At 32.5% G+C, this 22122-nt stretch overlaps 1 protein-coding gene across 1 annotated transcript in view; it reads right to left on the bottom strand.

Moving 5' to 3' along the window:
- Positions 1 to 21235, bottom strand: part of Lrriq1 (leucine rich repeats and IQ motif containing 1) — a 114557-nt gene extending 93322 nt beyond the window's left edge. Inside the window, exons 1-11 of the mRNA XM_042693258.1 lie at positions 21101 to 21235; positions 19373 to 19495; positions 17021 to 17024; positions 16592 to 16677; positions 15149 to 15266; positions 14431 to 14654; positions 12318 to 12392; positions 9583 to 10548; positions 8851 to 9483; positions 6006 to 6158; positions 4652 to 4802 (exon numbers count right to left, since the gene is read on the bottom strand). Coding sequence (XP_042549192.1) covers positions 4652 to 4802; positions 6006 to 6158; positions 8851 to 9483; positions 9583 to 10548; positions 12318 to 12392; positions 14431 to 14654; positions 15149 to 15266; positions 16592 to 16677; positions 17021 to 17024; positions 19373 to 19495; positions 21101 to 21235 — 2668 coding nt within the window. The remainder of the gene's footprint in view (positions 1 to 4651; positions 4803 to 6005; positions 6159 to 8850; positions 9484 to 9582; positions 10549 to 12317; positions 12393 to 14430; positions 14655 to 15148; positions 15267 to 16591; positions 16678 to 17020; positions 17025 to 19372; positions 19496 to 21100) is intronic.
- Between the last annotated feature and the right edge of the window lie 887 nt (positions 21236 to 22122).

The raw sequence follows: 22122 nt of genomic DNA, 5'->3' as shown, positions 1-22122 counted from the left end.
AACTTTATTTTCTCTTACTTTATACCATCTCATTCTCAACTATCCAAAGATGGTATTGTGAAAAAGCACTAATTCAGACCAGGTCATGGTAATGAAAGTCTGTAATCTCAACATTCCACAGGCTGACGCAGCTGGACAACAATTCTGAAGCCAACATAGGCTATAATAGTGATCTCCAGCTTAGCCTGATAAAGAAATCTTTCCTTTATGAGTCATTAGACAGTAATCAAGCTTGGATGAAGATTATATTTCATATTTATAAAAGTGTCACTTTCCAGAAAGCATTATTATCTGGAAAGTAAACTGGCAGAAAAAAAGACATTAATAGTTCTCTTTGCAACTTGAAATGTATAGCAATAAATAAGTTGCTGAAATTAAGGAATTATTGCTAGATTAAAGTTTTCCAAAAAATAGTAAAAACAGAAGCTTCATGAATGAAAAGACAAAGTAACTATTTTTCTTACACATTAACATCACATTTATTTTCTTTTTTACCTGGTAGTCAAATAAATAACATACAACAATAAAAGTTTACTATAATTCTGTATCTACACATGTAGCTATTAATTTAAAAAACTATAAGCTTTAGTTTTCTAAGTACCTCTTAGATGAAGTCAGTCATGAGATTTCACATTCTCTCTAAACAAGTAGTTTAATTTCTAATAAATTAATACTGATTTTAATTGAATTACATAAAAGATATTGACCCTTAGTATATTAAGCAAAAGAAAGTGAATCAAATAAAAACATGTATAGCTGTTTTCTAATAATAAAAAAAATTAAGTGAAGCTGCTATGAGCCATGGACTCTCTATAATTCTAACTACTCAGAAGGCTGAGATCTGATGATCATGGTGCAAAGCCAGCCCAGGCAGGAAAGTCTATGAGACTCTTATCTTCAATAAACCACCAAAAAGCTAGAGGTAGAGTTATGGCTCAACTGGTAGAGTACTACCCTTGAGCAAAATTCTCAGGGACAATGGCCAGGCCCTCAGTTCAAGCCCCAGGAGTGGCATGCACACACATAAACACATGCACGCACGCACACACACACACACACACACACACACACACACACACACACACACACACACACGTACACACACAAAGCCAACAAAGCGAAAAATGCATATTAATTATCTACAATGATTACAGCTTAGAAGAAATTAGCCAAACTTTAAACATGGAACCTCAAATATAAAACATGGTATTGTTCCCAATTTTACATCACCTCCTTAAGAAATATTGAAGCTGTATGTTCCTTCCCCATGGTATAACCCCTGTTTTTTACTGTATTTGATGTCGGTGCCCTGCATCTTGTATATACACTTCTCTAATTTGGGAGGGAAAGGAAAAAACAAAATGCTTAAATAGGGATACAGGTTGACCCATTTTAACATTGAGATGTACAAGACATTATGTTGAAAAACTAACCTTACAATTTAGGAGGATGGGAGAGTGTAGTTGTGGAGGTGGGAGGGAAGGGATGGTAGGGGAAAAACAAAGGAGGAGGTAACAATGCTTGATAGGAAATGTACTCTGTACAATATTTTTACAATAAAAAACGCATTAAAAAGAAATATTGAAGCAAGGAATAGTAACCAATTATAAACACAAATCTATCTTTGCACTGTTTCATAAAAGCTCTTAGCATCAATATATCATGAGAGAAAAAAATCTATGCATTTCACTTAGTACAACTAGAATCTTTAAGCAGCTCCTAAAGACGAAAAACAGATTCCAATTGATCTTCAGAAAAAAAAATCCTCTTTACCATGTATACCCTTCCCACACTCAATAAATACATATTTTCTCTGTACCTAACAGACAGCCAAGAAGGTTTTCATTTTGCTTCCTCTATACAGAGATAGCTGTAGTTCATCCATTCATACTGGTAGTTTTCACATAAATCTTGTAGATATCCTATTAAGGAAATTCACTGCTCATAAAAGTCCCTATATGCCATTGCTGGCATTAAAGATAGAAGTTCAAGAATTCCTTTTTAGCTTACTTTACTGTGTACTAATATAGTAACATGAATTATGAATGCATTTTTCAATCCAGAACAACAGAATTATCACTATGCATATTTACATTAGAATTTAAAAGTAAAACATGTCAAAGGCTTCTATATTTTGAATTGGGAGTAGTTACAGTGATTTCAAAGTATATGCGATAGAAATATAAGTAAATTAATATGTTAAGGAATATTTAAAAATCATACTTCCCAAAATGTGTATTTTTAAATGTTAAAAAACAAAAAAGCTAAATTGGTTGTTCCTGGCTCATGCCTGGAATCCTAGCTACTCAAGGTGCTAGACTCAAGAAACACAGTTCAAAGCCAGCCTGGAAAGAAAGTCCATGAGACTCAACTTTAGCCACTAAAAGGCTGGAAGTGGATCAAGTGGTACAAAAGCTCAAGGAACAGCATTCAGGCTCTGAGTTCCAACCCCAGGAATAAGAACAAAACAAACAAACAAAAACCTCACTTGTTAAAACAAGTACAATTTTTTTTCTTCCCACATTAAATAATATAAAGGATGAAAGTGAGAGTGATGTATTATTGTATAATATTTAAATTTAACTGTCACATACTTCCTACAGAAATGCATAAACAACAACAAAAAGAAAAATATGCTTAAGTCTCACAACTATCATAAATGAGAGATAATGGAATTCTAATTTGAATTTTTATTCGAAAACGTTATTGATAAGTATGGTGGTAAGTATGGAAGACCAACAAAATCTTGTTTGAATCCATATCTGTGGAGAAGGAATCTTTTGGAAATCGAATGGAAAAGTGGAGGTGGGAGGGAAGGGATGGCAGGGGGAAACAAAGGAGGAGGCAACAATGCTTGATAGGAAATGCACTCATTACCTTGCTCATGTAACTGTAACCTCTCTGTACAGTATTTTTACAATAAATAACGTACAAAAAAGAACTATATTTAAAAAAAATGGAGGCACCCTACAAGTAACAATTCCCATATGGTTAACTCAACTTCCTTACAAAAAGAGAGAACATGATTCTAAGTGGGATGACAGAATTGAAACCAAATATCTAAGATAGATTGAATAAATTCAAATGGCCTATAGGACAGAACATTTAAATATAAAATTAAACCCCAAATCTATGCCGCATAAATGGACAAAGTCGGAATAGAAGACATTCTGTAAGACAACACAGGTTCTGAAAAAAAAAAAGAATATTGGATATATTGGATTGTAGAGTGCAGTTCATACAAGGAATCGTTATTGAGCTTATTAGTAAATTAAAGGATCGTTTTATTTAAAAGTTTTTCACAGAATATGAAAGGATGGAATCATGTAATTTTACATAATTGCATAATTTTATTTTAAGAAAAGAAAAAGCAAATCAAATATAAAGAAAAATTAAAGAGGAGGCAAATGTCAGATAGTGGCTAAGTGGATTTTGCCTTGTATTTTTCTAGTTTCACAAACACTTCATTTATGAAATAAAGACATAAACAAAAAATAAACATTAGCAGTCATATAAAATTAGTATCAAGAACTCCATATAGCACCTGGCCCACACAGAGAAAGCAAGCTTACTTCCATCTCCCAATGTATTCTTATCCTGCCTCCTGGTTAGACTTCTAAATTATTATAGGTTGGAAAACAATGTTACTTGTGAGGGGTACAACACTTTCAACTGTTTGTCAAACAATCAAATGAAAGCTTAGTTTATTTTTTAACAAGGTCCTGATTTTTATGGCAAGTCTGTACTCTTGAATTAGTTTGCATTTCCAACAGTTCTTGAGAATCTCACAATGAACTCAATAACTTAACAAATAAAGTAAAATTCATTTAAAATCCATCCATTCATTCATTTTAATAAATAGTACAACAGGATCTTATTCTAGAGTTACTTCAGTGGAAATAATGCAGAAGTGAGTGGAAACTGCATTTCTGTGGGTAGTAGAGGGAACTTGGGGGAAAAAAGTTGTTAACAAGAACAGAGCTATTTCAGAGAACTGGAAACAAAGAGAAACATGAGGTAGTCAGTAAGAGAGAAAGTGAACAGTCATAGGAAGAATTTGACGTAAGGCTACAATAGATGATGGAGTAAGTCTCAGGTTGGAATGTTAAGAATGGTTATAAAAATTATGTGACTGGCTTTCAGTTCAAAATGGCATTTTTAGTTGCTTAGTTATACGGATCAGAAAATATATATAAGCAAGTAGATATGGATATAGAGTAATGGAAGGACGGAGAAGTTTGAGAAGAGTCAGAATGAGGAATCCCTTCATGTGCTATGTGTAGCCTTAGCTGAAGGTTAGCATAGCTGCTGTTATGTATCCTATGAGTACTGATGGTAGGGTTTACTAGTGAACAGTTATGACAATTGCTGAGAAGTGCTTAAAGTCCACAATCTATTACAGATGACAGGTCAACAAATTGGGTGTTTACATTCCTCAGTGGTGTTCAGACCCTTATTAAAGGACTATTTCTATAGGAGCAGAGAAGAAATGCTACTAACTGCAGTGCATTATTTTCTACATCTAAAATTAAGGAAGTATAAATACTATAATATGCAAATTGATCAGGGTGGACTATTCTTAAAAAGGATAAAAGGAAATAAAGCTGTTGCAAGAAAAACATGTTAAAAATTAAAATTCCATTCATCTCACCGATACGAGTGATTTTATTATGTGAGAGTTCAAGATTTTGAATATTAGTGCAACCATCCAAGCCATGAAAAGAAGTGAGTTGATTTTTATTAAGCAGAACAACGCAGAGATTTTCCAAGTTTTCCAAGTTGATCATCTCAATATGGTTTTCCTACAGTGAAAAACAATTAAAAATGGATTTTACTTCAATGACATATTACTAAAGTATTTGAAGTCTCCAAAAAGAGGAAGGATGAGAGATGATCCCCAAATGAAAATATGGATCGTTTAACTTCTAACATAATCATACAAACTGTTATCATTAACTAATATGAGCTAGCTTTTAACTTAGTAATGTCCCTTTAAAATTTGAGACAATTACAGAGGAAACTATAATAAAATATTTCAAACTACCTAAATGAACAGCAGTGGGTATTTTGGGAATGTCTACTGTGGTGAACTAGATGTGTCTTCAACATTATGTATGATTATAGAGCAGAGGTGATGTTGGGGCTGTGATATAAATCTTCCAGTTTTTTGCAGGTCTTGGGTTGAGAGGATAACATTGTGCCCTAGAAATTGCACTGGGGAGCATTCTTTCTCCCTAGATATGATTTAGATGTAAAGATCCTGTACCTGAAATCTGGGTGTGATGCTTTGGTGAAACATTGAGTCCTTTGGATGTTAGTGTATTTTTCATGTCGAAAGAATGTAAATCCTTAGACATGGGGAGCAGTGATAGGGTTGCTCCTTCCTAAACCTCATAACCAATATTCACACATTCATGTTGTACCCACCCTCCCTCTCGAACTCAGGGTTCAGCCAATGACAGTGATATAGGCAGATGCTTCAGAGGTATTTACATATTAGAACTTGGCTTCCTGGAATATTCCATCTTGGTATCTGACCACTTTGAAAAGAAGTCCCCTTCCCAAATCACCAAAGACTCCTAGATATCTGGTCAAGGAGGCAGATTTATAAGAGAAGGAATTTTGGATCCATGCAATCTAATTTCCTTCTAACCACAAAGAGGTGAGAGACCCATTCAACACACAGAAATGCCTAGCTATTCTGAAGAATCCAAAACATACCAAATAAAATGGCAGTCACTTTTTACTACTGTATAATGTTTTCCTTATTGTGCAGCAACAAAATTCAGAAATAATACATACACTATTTACAAAACATGGCAGGCAATGTGAACATTAAAAAAAAAAAAAACAAAATTGGTCATCTTCCTCTGTCTCACAAACTTAAGTACTTCAATTTTTATATTGTATTCACCAGTTCTTCAAAGTTATCACCATTGAAATGTGAGCATGAGTGTTTTACAACTAGGAGAATATATAGTAAAAAAAAAAAAAAAAAGACATACCTGTGCGTCTATGTACTTAAGATTTTTACAATTCGTCAGGCTGTGCAAAGAAGTTAATCCACAATGCCGAAGAGAAAGAAATTGAAGATTTATACACTCTGCCAAAGTGGACAGACTACAGCCTGGCAAATCTTGAAACACAACTGTTGTAACCTACAACATTTAAGGAAATTGTGATGGGCATGATTATTTAGTAACAGAACAAACTGCTTCAGCCTCTCAAAATCACTTAGAAAATTCACATAATACTAAACACTGAGTGCTACATCTATTAATAAGTTTTTACTTGATCGCTTTGTTCCCACCTGGAAAGACAATGCTCTCATCTATGATAGTTCAAGTTCAAAAGTAGTACAAGAAGCTGGATGCCTGTGATTAATGCCTGTAAGCCTAGCTACTCAGGAGCTTGAGATCTGAGAACAGGGGTTTAAAACCAGCCTGGACAGTAAAATCTAAAAGAATTTTATTTAAAATTAACCACTTAAAAGCTAGAAGTGGCACTGTGGCTCAAATAGTAGAGCACCACGCCTTGGGTTCAAAAGCTCTGGGGCTACACACAAGTCCCGAGTTCAAGCCCTAGCACCAGCCCAGAATTTTTGTAAAAATGTAAAGTTGTATAATTGAAATCAACCTTTTATTAGCTTAGTCATTATTTTTTTTAACAAAATTCAATTTTTTGGTTGTTTGCTATGTCTTTGGTTTTACATTTGGGATTATATTACATGCAGTTTTATGATCTGTGTTTAACAGGATCCAAGAGATTCCTACACAATAATGAGGAGGATCATATGTTAATTGAAGGAAAAAATAAATGATTTAATGTACACTTGCTTAATAATTGCTTTGTTGCATAGTAATTCTTTTGTACAATTACTTAAATATAATTTAAAAAGAAAATAAAGGCAATAACTGACATTCTTAAACCTTCAAGTAAATATGAAATTTTCATCATTATTTTAGGAAGTTTCTCAATTATTCAATCTAAAACTACATTTGAAACAAACTATTTTTCATTACTTTTGAGAAAATAAATATGATTAGCCATTGATATAGCAACAACTTAAAGGCAATGCTCATTTAGTCTCAATAAACACAAATATAAATTCCATAATTGGAAAAGTGACTATAGTACAAAATGGAAATGGCATTTCAAATTATAATAAATGCTACTTAACATTATAAGTTATATTTTGTATGATTTAATTACATGATGCTTTCAATCAACTTCATAAGCACATTTAAGTTCTACCTATTAAAGATGAGGAAATTGATCTAGTTCCACTTCATTACATTGCAGGAAAAACACATGATCTTGTGACCTTGTTGGAAATATCTACTTTAAAATATAAGGAGCTCCCTAGTATTTCTTCCTTTTATATTGAACATTAAATTTCTTAGGATGGCTGAGCATTGTTGGCTCACATCTGTAATCCTAGCTATTCGGAGGTTAAGATCTGAAGTACACAGTTCAAAGCCAGCCCAAACATGCAAATCTAGAAGTGTCTTATCATCAATTAAACAACAAAAAGCCAGAAGGGAAGATGTGGCTTAAATGGTAAAGTGCCAGCACTGAACAAGATGATAAGCAAGAGTGTGAGGCCCTGAGTTCAATTCTCAGTAGTACAGGCGCACACATAAACACAAAAATTCCTATGGTACAATAATGCATTCTCCACCCTTCATTTGATTTTTCCAAACATATATCAAAATAAATGTTTACATTCTGCCAGGTGCTGGTGGCTCATGCCTGTATCCTAGCTACTCATGAGGACAATGGCTTGAAGCCAGCCCAGGCAGGCAGGAAAGTCCACAAGACTCAGAAAAAAACTGCAGGTGACACTGTAGCTCAAGTGGTGGAGCTCTAGCCTTGAATGCAAAAAAGCTCAGGGTCAGCACCCAGTCCCTGAGTTCCCAGTCCCAGGACTGGGAAAAGAAACTGACAGAAAAAACATCAACAACAAAAACTGAGAGTGTGAATGTGAGGACCTCCGTTCAATCTAGGTTATCAATACTCTCCTCAAAAATAGAAAGAAAGAAAAAGAAAAAGAAGAAAGAAAAGAAACCGAGGTTATCTCGGCTTTTAGTCTTAGAGCAGCTTTGAGTTATCTCAGCTATGAGCCTTAGTCTAAAAGCTCAGAGTGCCCTGGCCCTGAGTTCCAGCTTCACAAGCAACAGCAACAACAAAAAGTTTACATTCATACATAACAATATTCACATGCCTAAAATTGCTTTGTAAGTCAAAAAGTAAGAGCAGGATAATTAGCAATAATAGGTGCTCATGATTGTATGCTCAACTTAAAAAATAATCATGGTGCACTTATCATAAATTGACATGTTGAATTAAAATTCCTCTGTTCAACAACTTAAAGATAATGAACACACACACACATGAAGAATTGGGGCATCATGAGTGCTGACAAACTATATCTCAAACGAATAAATGAATGAATATCAAACTATGAGTTTCTTACTCTAATTCAAACCATGTACAGATCTTCCTACTTTCAGAGGCTTAGTAATGGAAACAGCGTTTGATCATAGGCTTTGATTTATACTGAAAAATATTAATCAAAGTGTTTTGTATTGCTTAGAGAGTCAATGTTCTGAATAGTATTAGTTGAAAATAATAATTTCAGTTGGAAAGTTAAGACTATGTCTTCTTTTACGTGGAGCAATATTTTATTAATAACAATACTTGCAACAATGCTTGACATGAAATGTACTCATTACCTTGCTCATGTAATTGTAAGCCCTTTGTGTGGTATTTTCACAATTAAAAAAATATTGAAATATAAGAAAGATTTGAAACATTATATTTTCACAAAAGGTCTAAAATCAGAAATACCTGCAGTAAAGTATCCCAAGGGCCACACTGAAGAATTTCTAGAGTATTCAAAGGGGGCATCATATTGACAGGGCATTTCACAAGTCTCTTTCTCTTAATAACTTTCTTTTCTTGATTTTGCTTGAAAATATCAAACCAAGGCTTAAATGATTTTATCCAAGATAGTCTCTTTTCCTCAACTGCAGATAAAAACGTTGACACTGTTAGAGGGCAGGTAGTGGTCCTTTCACCATCAGCAACCTTTTCCTGGCATTCTTCTGGAACTTCTTTGATTGGACAGTTAAGAGTGTTTACTTCCTCAGTAACCAAGAGGGCTGATGCATTATAACCACTGAAATCTTCACAAGTAGCCTGTCTATCAAAAACATAATCTTGCTTCTTTATGTCACCTGCTGTGTCTACCTGGCCATCAGCGTTGTTAACTACTACAATGGCACTCTTCAGAGCATTGTATTTGACATTTTCTTCAGTTTTCTTGGAGCATAAATCAGTTCCTTTTACTTGTAGTCTCACATTTTCTTCGATAGCTTCAGAAATCTCTGGTTTTAGTGATAGTTGGTTTTGTTTCATCGATAGAGCTGAAGTATTATTTCCATCATATGGTAAAGCATTCTGTTCTGGTGGTACTTCTTTCTCTAGTCCTTGTACCATCTCCTGTTGATTGTCTTTGATTATTTCCTGTGCTTCATTGCTTTTCACTTCATTTTCTTTTAGTACCTCTTCTTTTCCTACAACTTGCACCATCTCCAGTTGATTATCTTTGATAGATTCCTGTGCTTTGTTGCTTTGCACCTTGTTCATTTCTTGGCTGTGTCCCAACACTTGTGTTTTTTGTCTGAGAGCCTCATTTATTGCATGTTTTCCACCCTCCTCTTGTTGTGTCTGAGACTTTAATTCTTGTGGTTGAAACTGTTCATTCACACTTACTTTCAGATCTGATTTGATTTTCTCTATATTTTCATATGTTATTTCTTTTATGGACAATTTTCCTAAAGATTCATGTTTTATTTTTTTATTTTTTTCTTTCAGGTTTAACTTTGCAAAAGATGCTCGATTTGACTGTATTTGTATAGATTCTTTCAAAATAAGCTGACTGTCCACATTTTCTCTCTTGTTTGATTTCCTATTTAGACACAAGGGCGCATGTACCTGATTCTCTGTCTGTGCCTCCACAGAATGTTTGACTAGATCACACTTATTCTTTGACATATCTGCAACTAGGAAATGTCTGGCTTCACATTCCCCAGTCTTCAATGCACTTCTTATCGCCATCGGTTGGTCTGCGCCTTCCTTGAATTTTAACTTTTCCTTACTGCTTAGTTCCTCCCTTTTTAGTCTGAGGGTATTCTTTTTATCTTCATATTCCTTTTCTCTCCTTTTCCTTGCTTCTTCCTTCTGCTGTTTCATCTTTTTCTCTATCTTCTTTTCCTCTTCTAACCTTTTCCGTCTTTCTTCCTCCTTTTGTCGGATGTTTGCTTCTCTTTCCCTTAATTCTTGGGCTTTCCTCTTCTTATTTTCTATTTGTTCTTTTATGACTGGGTTGTATTTTTGGTAGGCTACGAATGCTTTATATGTAGCCTGGATTTTTACAGCTGCATCATGACACAATTTTAACAAACGATTTTTTTCTTTTTCCTGGAAGTCATTAAATTTTATTCTTTCTTCTTCCATTTGTAAATTCAAGTTTCTTATAAATTCCTAAAATAAAGGAAGATAAATAGTAGTCAGCATAAACTAAATGTGAAAGGTTATTAGAATATCAACTACCCTAATAGTTTTAAAACAATGCTAAACCTAAAATTATAATAAAATTACTATAATATTCACTCAAAGGAACTAAAGTGATTTATTATAAAGAATATTTAAAATACATAAGACAGTGGACTGTATTGGAAATTAATAACACACTACCATTATTAGCCACCTTTGTATAAATTAAAGAATTCTCTGATGGTAAGAAAAAAGCCACAGAGCTACAGATGAGACTCAAGTGGGAAAGTCACAAGGTCCTGGGTTCAAGCTCTAATAATCCCCCAACACACACACACATACACACACACACACACACACACACACACACACACACACACACACACACACACACACACACGTGAAATCAGCATGACATAAGCACAGCAATGAAAACCAAAGGTCAAATTCATGTAGAAGTCTTCATAATTTCTGAGATTAAACCTTTAATAAAGAAGGTCAATTAGTCCATATGTATAAGCAGTATTAAGAACCTACTAATTTGCATATCTAACCTTTTCTCATCTCAAGTTGATAAGTGAATTTTGAGTTAGATGAAAAATACTGTCAGTAGAATCTGAAAACTAAAATAAACATTACAATGTATTCAATAAAAAGGAGGAATTGTCAGTTTCTGAGAAAAGAGAATGGGAAAGCTGGATAACAATAAATATCTTCAGAGAATAGATTTTAAATAATAATAATCTCACATAAAAATAAACTAGCCAAGAAGAAGCATGACATTTACAGTTGATAAAATTAATAAATGCACACATTATCACAACTTTAAAACACATATAAGTAAATCTGAGTCTTATAATCAAATAGAGAATATGTTCAATTTGGAAAGAAAAATATGAACATTTTCAGCTGTGGGAAGACTGAGAGAATTAACCATTGAAAATGTGGTTTACAACATTTTAAATAGATATTCTAGGAAACTAGTCCAAAAATCAGAGGAAGACTCGGGACTCAAAAGAGACTGTCTGAGCATATAAGCTGTAAGCACTCAGCACCTTGCTCTATTGTCTCTTTCCTTCCTCAGCTTTACTCGTGAAGTCAGAAAATAATTTACCCTTTCTTCTGGTTCTTTTCTAGGTTTCTTTTTCTTATAGGTTCTTCTTGAATTTTAGTAGGTGCACTACTAAATACTTGGCTATAATTTTGTTGCATCCATACTATTTGTGGATAATTTGTCATTTTTGAATGTCCAGCTTGAGTTTGTTGGGTTCTTTCTTTTTTCTTACAAATTGAATCTGTGTTGTTCATTTTTCCTTATCCACTACATCTGTTACAACCCTTCACTTTTCTCCTTACAAGATTACTGCCATATATACTTTATATCTTTCTTTGAATCTTTCCTGCCCTTCTTATTTTGTCCTATATGTGTATTAATTTAGGTATTTTCTATTGAATTCTCCTCTTTTTCAACTAATGTTCTAATTTTCTATGTCCAATATACTATCCAACTTATCAGTACATTTTAATTTTCACATTTATTATTTAAACTCTAAAGCATGCTTCATTATAGATTATAATTGTCTTTTTGTGCTATCAGTTTACTTATTTTGTCATTGATCATTATACATATTATAATGGCTCCACATAATCTAACATTTGGATTCTATACCACTTAGATATAGTATTTAATTCAAACATAAAAATATATATCAAAAGAGAAATTCATAATGTATTGATTTGAAACAACCAATAGATACCTCATGCTGTTTAAATTTCTCTTTCCACATTTTCTCTTCTTTATGAAGTTCATCATCCATCTTTTCTTGTTCTTCCTGAACATATCAAAAGTAAAATTTTATTTTTATTTATTTCATTATTTCATAATAGTGAAACAAGCATTATGTTAATTATATATGACCCTCAGAACATATATTTATAAACAACACTAAAGTTGTCTGAATTTGAAGAATATAAAACTAAAGATAGGAGAACAATTACAAAATAGAGTACATATTTTAACTAGATACTAAGAAAACTGCAAGAAAGTACTAAGAGACTATAGGGGAGAAATGGAAAATACAGTGGGGGGCGGGGGTAGGGGAGATGGGAAGAGATGGGCAGGGGAAACAAAGGAGGAGGCTACAATGCTTGATAAGAAAGCACTCATTACCTTGCTCATGTAATTGTAACCCCTCTGTCCAGTATTTTCACACACACATAAATGTAATCTTATCATTTTGGTTCATTAGCATGGACTAATTATAAAAGTTTTGTTTATTAAAATTAATGCTAGAGAATGAGATACATGAAGTTATGAGTTCTAGTAACAATTACAGAAGTTACATAGTCTATTTAAATTTGCTATAAATGTAGACTTGAGTCTGAATAACTACATACATGGATGAGACTATCAAGAGAAAAGTTTAAGAAATAATATATGAAAGAGGAAAGGATTATAATTTATGAGATAAAGATTTTCAAATTTCAAAATTTATATGTAGGAAAAACTCTGGGAAGATAATCCAGACAATTTTATTCAATAGAAATCAATGAAAGGTAAATAGAGAAACATTTTTTAAAAGGAAACACTGGCATAAATTGCTACAAGTCAAAAATAAGAGTGGTCAGGAAACTTTATGATAAGAGTAAGAGATGAGAGGGAATAAATTGTTTTCTTTTGTCAAGAGCATCTAAAATAAGAGAACCAATGTGATCTTGTATTTTTTAGGATGCAAGAAAATTGAGCATATTGATTTAAAAAAGGGAAATTGATAAAGATGTTCAAGCATACATTAAAAAGCTGAGTATGTTGACAATAGCAGAATATAAAACAGAAAAGGGGAAAAAGAACATTGGAAGAAGGAAATTACTTTTCTTTTTGAGAAAAAGCAAAGAAAATATAGGTTACGCCAGATAGATACGGACAGCAAAAAAAAGCTTGTGATTGATGCAAAAAAATATATCATCACTTACTAATAAGGATCAGAGAGATGTTGGTGAAATTCCTTCAATTTATGATAGGGTTTTTTTTATAGTGGGAGAGAAAGTTAGCAAAGAACACAAAAATAACTGGAATGGAAGTATATATAGACTATGTACATATAGAAGTATATATAGAATATATAGAGACTATATAGAATATGTCATAAAATCATACAATAGCCCAATTAGAAAACTTTCAAGCACAAAAGTAAAGTACAGTGCACCAAAGAATTCATTAAATCTGGTATTGTCATATCTTCTTAAATTATAAGTCTGTGACTAATACAATTTGTAATTCTTTGATTTTAAAAAAATTATCTATGATTTTTGCCTTGTCTGTTATATGAACATTCCATGATCTTTATAGCTTGCAAATAGCATCCTACAATCCATCATGTGAACATTCTCATTATGATGACTTATCTCAGAAGCAAAAACAAATACAAACTCCTGATAGTCCGAGAAATTAGCTGAATTCAGCACCAGGAAACAAAATGTCACATAAATGACGGAATTACTTCAACTAGTTATGATTTATATAATGGGGTATTTGCAGCTCACATAGGGAAGATATTGAAAGATTAAATTTCTATCATGGTTCCTCATGATGAGACTGATGTAAAAAAGGCTACAGTTTATACGATAAATTTCAAACTGTGTAGGATGACCTTCGAAACTGCAAGATGTAAAACAGTAACAGCAATTTCAACAACTTCCATGAAAATGAGTCAAGCAACTTAATGCATACACAACTTTGCTCATTATCTTAAGTTAAAAGCTGTCACATGACCCTCAACTCACATGATAACATCCAAATATCCAAATATCAACACTCTTTGGTAGCCATACTAATTTTGAAAAATGGGGGGAAAAACAAAACAAAAGTACCTTCTGAATATTCTCTAGTTTTTCCTTTTCAACCTCAAACTGTTTCAGCCAGCAATGTCTCTTTTCTTCTTCTTTTTCAAATTCTTTTTTTTCTCTATCCTTCTGAGCTTGGAGAATTTCATTCTCTTTATCTTCTAGTTCTTTTTGCTTCTCTTGCCAAGCTTGGAACGACTGTCGACATCGTTCTTCCACTTCCAAGTATCCACAGCTTACCTCAGCATCATCTACATTCATAGAAATGAACAACAGTAGGGTCCCTACCACAAAGCTTGTCAAAATTGATCAAACTTCATGTGCAGGAGTAATGTAGAAATAAATGTCAGCACATTTTCAATGGAAGAGGGATAATATGGAAAATATACGTTGTTGGCTGTACACGGAACTTCTGATGTGGTCAATAAAGCAGTCAAATCACGTGCCTTAAATGTTTTATAAATATCAATGTAAAAATGTGTGTGTTCATAGTTAAAGTGATTGTTAGGTGATGTGGGTAAGAGATATTTAAGCTCAAGATTAATTATACAATTTCAGTCAGTGGTTTGAAGGCATAAAGAAATTATAAAAACATGTAATTAAGCAAAACAAATGCATAATGTCTTTCACACATGTAAGTGTGTTTTTGCAAGTGTCACAAAGAAAACTGTGTAAATCTTTTTTCAAGTACCTTTGCTCAGCCATATAAATATTATCAAAAATATTATTAAACAAGTTGGCTGACCTGGCAAAACTTGTTCATCCAAAGACAAATCACAAGGGTCAGGCTCACAAACAGAGTCTAAACTGGAACAACAGGTTCTACTTCGGAAAAATTCTTCCTTTTCTATTTGAGCTAGCATCTAAGAGATTAAAACAATAGCAATAATTAAAGAAAACAAAAACAAATTCCAGACGTGGTGCATCTGTAATCCCAAGATATGGAGAAAGGAGGATTGTGAGTTCTAGTCCAAATGAATCAAAATTAATGAAACGTTATCTCAAATACGAAATTTAAAAATTAAATAAAATTGCTGGGAAATAGCTTAAATAGTAGAATTACTAAATTAGCAAATGCATTGTCCTAGGTTTATTCTACAACTGTTCCATAAGACTAATGTTATGTTTTAATGATGTACTATATACACAAACACACACATACTGAGAATTTTATATAAATGTATGTAAAATTTGCAGCATACTGGTAATTATTTTCCTTACAAATAAAAACATTTTCTCATATAATAAGACTTTTGTCCTCTTAATATTTTGGCAAGCTATATTCATTCTTTAATATTAATCTACAATATTCAGTTAGTCTGCCTGAAAATCATTTCAAAATATTTCTATTAATAATTGTCATCTTCCTAATTCACTTACGTTGCTCTTACTTGCAATTACTGTTCATGTATAAAATTTAATATGGTCAGTATGATAAAATGAAAACTAAGTATTCTTTATTTCAATCTCAATTATGCATCTCAAAAATTTGATCAACACATTTCCATAATTTTGTTTCCGTGATACTCTAGATAGGAAAATATAAAATATTTATTCCAATGAAGTAGTAATATGATAATTTATAGGCACTATTTCTAAAAAAACAAGCAAGAGACATACACAAAATTTTCAAGTTACACCAAATATCTCGGGGAGGAGGAACAGAGTTAAAGAAAAATAAATATTGAGACAAAAATGAATCCAAGAGGTGAATCTGGAAAAGTGACGTTTCTTTTAATATATTTATGGCACTTTATTCTGATAAAAATGCTAGCCTTTCCTTTGCTCTATTTTAAGAGATTTTTTCTTTATCTTCTAAGCTAATATAAAAATTTCTGAATTTAAAGTTTTTGTACAATATTTAAAATCTCTGTACAATCCTTAAGAAGTTCATAATTACTATGAAGTATTCATTGTTTTCATTACTGACTTGAAGAAAATATTATGCAGTATAAGTATACACTTTTACATTTTGAACATTAAAATTCCCAAATATTAAGGGCTCATTTCCATTTTCAATATTTTAAAGACTGAAATTGATGTAATTTTGTATGCTATTTTAGAGAAATATTAAAATAATTAAACTTAGTATTGTAAATCAATGATCATAAACACATTGAAATCATATGAGAAAAGATAAGTTCTAACTATATTATTGAGTACTTTCAGTCAAGTATTGAACATATACCTTCATTAATTGCTCAGAATTTTCTTTTGATTCAGCTGACGATCCTAGCCTGAAATGCATAGGATTATTAGTTCCATAAATGCAGCCTAGAAAAATGGAAAATAATATTGTGATTCTAAATGTTAAAGTACATGTCAAAATTCCTTCTTTAATCTCAGTTTGTATCAGAGTACTTTCTTGGTCACTAACAGTAGAACAGAAAAATAGAACAGAACAGAATGTTTTCTACAATATTTTTCTGTTTGAACAGAGAAACATTGAAGAACAAAAATTATAAGAAGTTTTCTACATTTCTTTTAATGAATGTGTTATATCACGCTAATATTTCCTAGTAACAAATTACCTTGACAGTGAACCATTTTTTTTAGCAATTTATATTAACATGGTCAGATATGGTTTGTTTTCTGTCAATACTTACTACCTTACAACCTTTCTCGTTCGTATACCTGAGTTTTTCATTCTAGAGTAGGTCTCCTCAGTCCTATTAAGAATTATATTATTTATTATAGCAGCTAATCTGCAAAGAAGGCTATCCCAAAGAACAGTAACTCCTGGTGTATGCAACTTACTTAGCTACCTCCTGGCTAGAACCAAATCTGACTGTGTGCAAATATCAGGTTTTGGTAGACGTGTAGCCTGTGGTAATTTGTCTTGGGATGCACTTTAGAATTCAAGTGCCATGCTTCCCACTGTTAGCTATATCTGAACTTCTCAAAGCACACAAATCATAGAACTTTAAACTATTCAAATGAGTCTTCTTGGGAATTTCTGTTGAATCAAGCGATCAGGTGATAGACATAATCAACAAAACTGTTCACTTTGCCTAATCAACTCAGTGAGCCACATAGAAAATACAAGTTGTGCCAGGAGCTGGTGGCTTGTGCCTGCAATCCTAGCTACTCAAGAGGCTGAGATCTGAGGATTGCGGTTCAAAGCCAGCCTGAGGAGGAAAGTCTGTGAGACTCTTATCTCCAATTATCCACCAGAAAATTGGAAGTGTCACTGTGGCTCAAGTGGTAGAACGCTTGCCTTGAGCTGAAGAGATCAGGGACAGCGCCCAGGCCTAGATTTCAAGCCCCACAACCAACCAAAAAAAAAAAACAAAACAAATATAAGTTGTTTTTTAAGCCACCAATTTGGTGGTGCACATCTAGAATATTTATTTTATACACATGAAAACAAAAAGAAGTGACACTGATCAAGATGCATTGTATTCATAAACTGTTTTGTTAAATACAAACTCCTTTGTTCAACTACTTAAAGGTAATAAAAATTTAAAAACGTAATACTTAAAGTAGCTGAATAGTTGTTTATTGAAATAGAAAATGTCAACCCATGTGTCTTTATTCGTAAATAAAATTAGCCTTCAATTTCTTCTGTTTTGGTTTTACACAGTTTTGATTTAAAACGTATAGTTTTTAGTGAATGAGCTACTTAATGTGAAATTTTTGTTCTTGATTCATTGCATGAATCCAATTACAAATTTTTTTTTCTATTTTAACAATTTTCTGGGAAAGATATTTTCTTCATTGATATCACCCAAACCATTTGATTGGATCTCTCAGGATAAGTGTTGTCAGTGCAGTATACCTCCTTTTCTGTAACTAACTTCAATTTTCTTGAGTTCATCATTTTTTGGTTTAATCATAATTTTCTACATATTTTCATTATATAAGCCTCAGTGAAAATAAATCATAAGAGTCACCTACAAGTCAACTATTGTCATTGCTCACTCCAAAGTTCTACCACTACATGAGGTTTTCTTAGAGCCCTGTGTGATCCAAACCCTATTTCTTTCCACAGATACAAAGAAAATGAATTACTTGTGGGTCTTCAAGCAAAGTCCACTCAGTGTGCTTGGCCTTTATAGTTCCCTGCTGAGGAACTCTGGGTTTCTAGCTACCTATATGCCTTATCTCTTCACTCATGGAGGTGGTTGTTCAAACGCTACCTTCTTCTAGAGACCGCTGCAGGTTTACACCATTTAAAGTAGCACTTGCTAACACTGTTCCCTTGACTTGAACTTTTTCTTTCATAGCAGTTATCACTGTTGAAACATTACATATTTATCTGTTTATGTTCTGTCTCAAGTGGCAAGAGAGTGTGAGACTGCAAAGACTCTTGCCTATTCTGTTCACTGCTAGATTTTCAGTGGCTAGGAGAGATTCTGATGTACAACAATATTGCATAAGTGAATACCTATGAAAATCCATCTTATAACATCTATTTGAATAAGGTACACTGAATTTTAAAATGTTTTATCATAGTATATCATGAATACATTTATGTGAATAAAAACTTGCCTAAGGTTTTTTAGTAGATCTATCATTGGACAAACTGAAGTACTGTTGCGTGTTCAGTTTGGTGTCATTTTTTCATGATATATCCAGACATATTTAATGCCAGGTAAATCTTTGATCACTTAGTATTAAAATAATTCTAAGAAGTAAAATACTCAGTGCAGGAAAATACTTTTAAAGTAATTCAGGCATTTAAAGTAAATACTTTAAAAGTAATCCCATGATTATTATATTTTCATTAAAAACAATGTACTGTCTGATAATAATTAAGTCTGCCTAAGTTTTGTTGTTAGTATTTATTAGAAACAAAAGAAAAAGAATGAATAAACAAACCATATCCATTAGCCTAACATCTTGAAAATATATTTGAGATAAATGTATATGCTTACAGGTTACAAGAAGTAAAATCTTTAAACAACTTAGTTTTCCAAATTATAATCTATTCATAATTGCAGAAACCATATCTGCCAATCAGTAGAACAAAATGCTTACTTAAAGCACTGAAATCTTCTACATCCTGAAGAATGAGCTCTTCAGCAGTCTTACTCTTGTTCTTTATGACATTAATACAGTGAAGAACTGACTCTGGTAATTCATCTAAATCCTAAAATTTGAATAATAAATAAGCAATTTAAGAAATTACTATCAAAATTATATGTCTAATATTGAACATTTCATTTAACACCAAAATTTGGAACAAAATGTAGAGATAAAGTAAAAGCTCTACACAGACTAAAATTTGCTTTTGAATTTCAAGTGGTCATATGTCTCTGGAAAATTAAGTAATTAAGAGTTATCTATGCACAACATATACACATACATATATGCTTACCCTACTACATATATGTTTACCCTACTATTATATTAATCATAGGCTTTTTACATGCCTATACTAGTTGTATATATTTTTAGATTACAACTTTCAACAAATATGACCAAATATTAATCTAAACTTCAGATTTATTCCAAAATATACCATGCCAATAATACTTTATGAAAATATATAATATACTGTAAAACTTTAATTGTGATCATCATACATAAAGTTAGTAAAATTTATGAACTATTATGGAACATCTACCAATTAAGTCAATTTGCATATTTTCCAAATATATATATACATCATCATGAAAGACTTAAAAATTGTAGCTTTTTCCTCCATAATTACTATAAGTAGTTACAAAATATAATTCAAGCTGGACATAAGTGGTTCACATCTGTAATCTACCTATCCAGGAAGCTGACATGAAAGGACTGTGATTCGATGCTAGCCCAAGCAGAAAAATCCAAGAAACTCCGTCTCTAAAATAGCCATGAAAAATAAGAATGGAGGCACAACTCGAATGATAGAGTACCAGCTGTGTGCAGGCAAAAATGAGTGAGCTCAATGACCCTGAGTTCAAGCTCCAGTAGCACAAAAAGAAAATAAGAAAAGAAAATACAAGAAATAATATCAATAATAATAAACACTTAAAGATATCTAGGAATAATTTTAACAACAATCTGAAAGCTACAATTTTCTATTTCTAGATGACTAAAAACTTCATTGAAGGACCTAAAACATTATGTGACTGGATCAACACAAATGTTCCTGAAGAAAAAAAAATACATGTGTTCGATTGCATTAAAAAATACTTTATGCCATTACGGGTTTTGATGTGTTCCATTAAAGATCTTCAGCTAGTTTTTTTTTTTCTCTATATACTAATGGGATTCAGTCCTTGACATTTTATATTCATTTTGTGATCAGCTAAACATTTTTTGCTGGAGCAATATTTATTCTAAATAATAAATGATCATTTTGAAAGAGAACTGTAAATTTTGATTCTTCTGTATTTTTGAAGTTATGGTTGTATACACATTGCTATTAGCATCACAAACTATTCTTAAGAGTTCTAAAATTTTCTTATATTTTTTATTTTATGTAGCTTTAAATTATATCAAAATGCTCACAAGTAAAAAATTTAAAATAGATAGAAATACACACATATATAACAGTCCAATTTCACAAAATGCACATGTCTACATGTAGATATAATCTTCTAGGTTCAATTTATTTTACAAATTTTAATATCTAACAATGTATATTTATTTATAGCATTGATGGTAGGCTAATAATGAGTTAAATGTAAGTTACAGAAAGAAATTATTTTTTCCTCAAAATCTCAGTTGTGTTAAAAGGCATAAAAGTGAAACACTTAACACTCACAGCATCACTATCATCACTCGGGGTTTCTGATACTGAATCACTCTCAATTTCATAATTTTCTAAGGAGGAAATGCTGATTTTATCCAATTCAGCTTCTATTTCTTCATTAAGCTTTAAATCATCATCCTCTTCCATCATTGTTCATTACAAAAGACAGAATCTCTTAAAGAAACACAAAGAGGGGAATATGTCTCTAAAAGTATTTTTTTATGTCAAGTCAATCCAATATATCCCAGGTAAACATGTAAACATACGTGTGTGTGTGTGTGTGTGTGTGTGTGTGTGTGTGTGTGTGTGTGTGTGTGTGTGTCCTCGTCTTAGGGCTTGAACTCAGGGTCTGGGCACTATCTCTGAGCTTTCACACATAAAGCAACAATATCACTTCTCACTTTTGTTGGCTAACTAGAGATAGGAGTTTTATGGACTTTGCTATGCACACTGGCTTTGATCCTCAGATTTCAACCTCTTGAGTATCTAGGATTACAGGAATGAGCTACCAGTGCCCAGCTTACAGGTTTTAAGTTCACATACTTTGATCACACATTATTATGGTTGCATAAAATATTACTATACTTCTACAAGGAAAAAAATACATAGAACAGATCAGTTTACCTGCCAGAATCAGTACGTTTGAGTGAAAAACTTCTACTCAAATGCAATTTTTTCACACAAGTCTTTGAACCACTTGAATAGTTAAATATTAAAATACACATAAGAAAAACTTGATCAATGGCCCAAACCTGTAATAATGAATATTTGAGAGTTGGAGGTTGGGAGGATCATGGTTTGAGGTTAGCTCAGGAAAAATATTCACAAGACTCTTACGTCATCCAATACTTTTGAGTGCAGTAGTATGCATTTGCCATGCCAGATAGCAGCTACACAGGAGTGTGAAATCAGAAGGATCATAATTCCAAGTCACTTTGGGCAAAAAACGTTTGTGACCTCTATTTTAACAGACAAAGGCCAGGAAATCTGTCATATAGGATTTTTGTCCAGATCATTTCAGGACACTAGCCCGT

The sequence above is a fragment of the Dipodomys spectabilis genome, unplaced genomic scaffold (assembly GCF_019054845.1).
Source record: "Dipodomys spectabilis isolate Male_0828 unplaced genomic scaffold, ASM1905484v1 ptg000163l, whole genome shotgun sequence".
NCBI classification, from domain to species: Eukaryota; Metazoa; Chordata; class Mammalia; order Rodentia; family Heteromyidae; genus Dipodomys; species Dipodomys spectabilis.
Note: the sequence above shows the minus strand (reverse complement) of the source record. Positions and strands in the feature narration are given on the sequence as shown.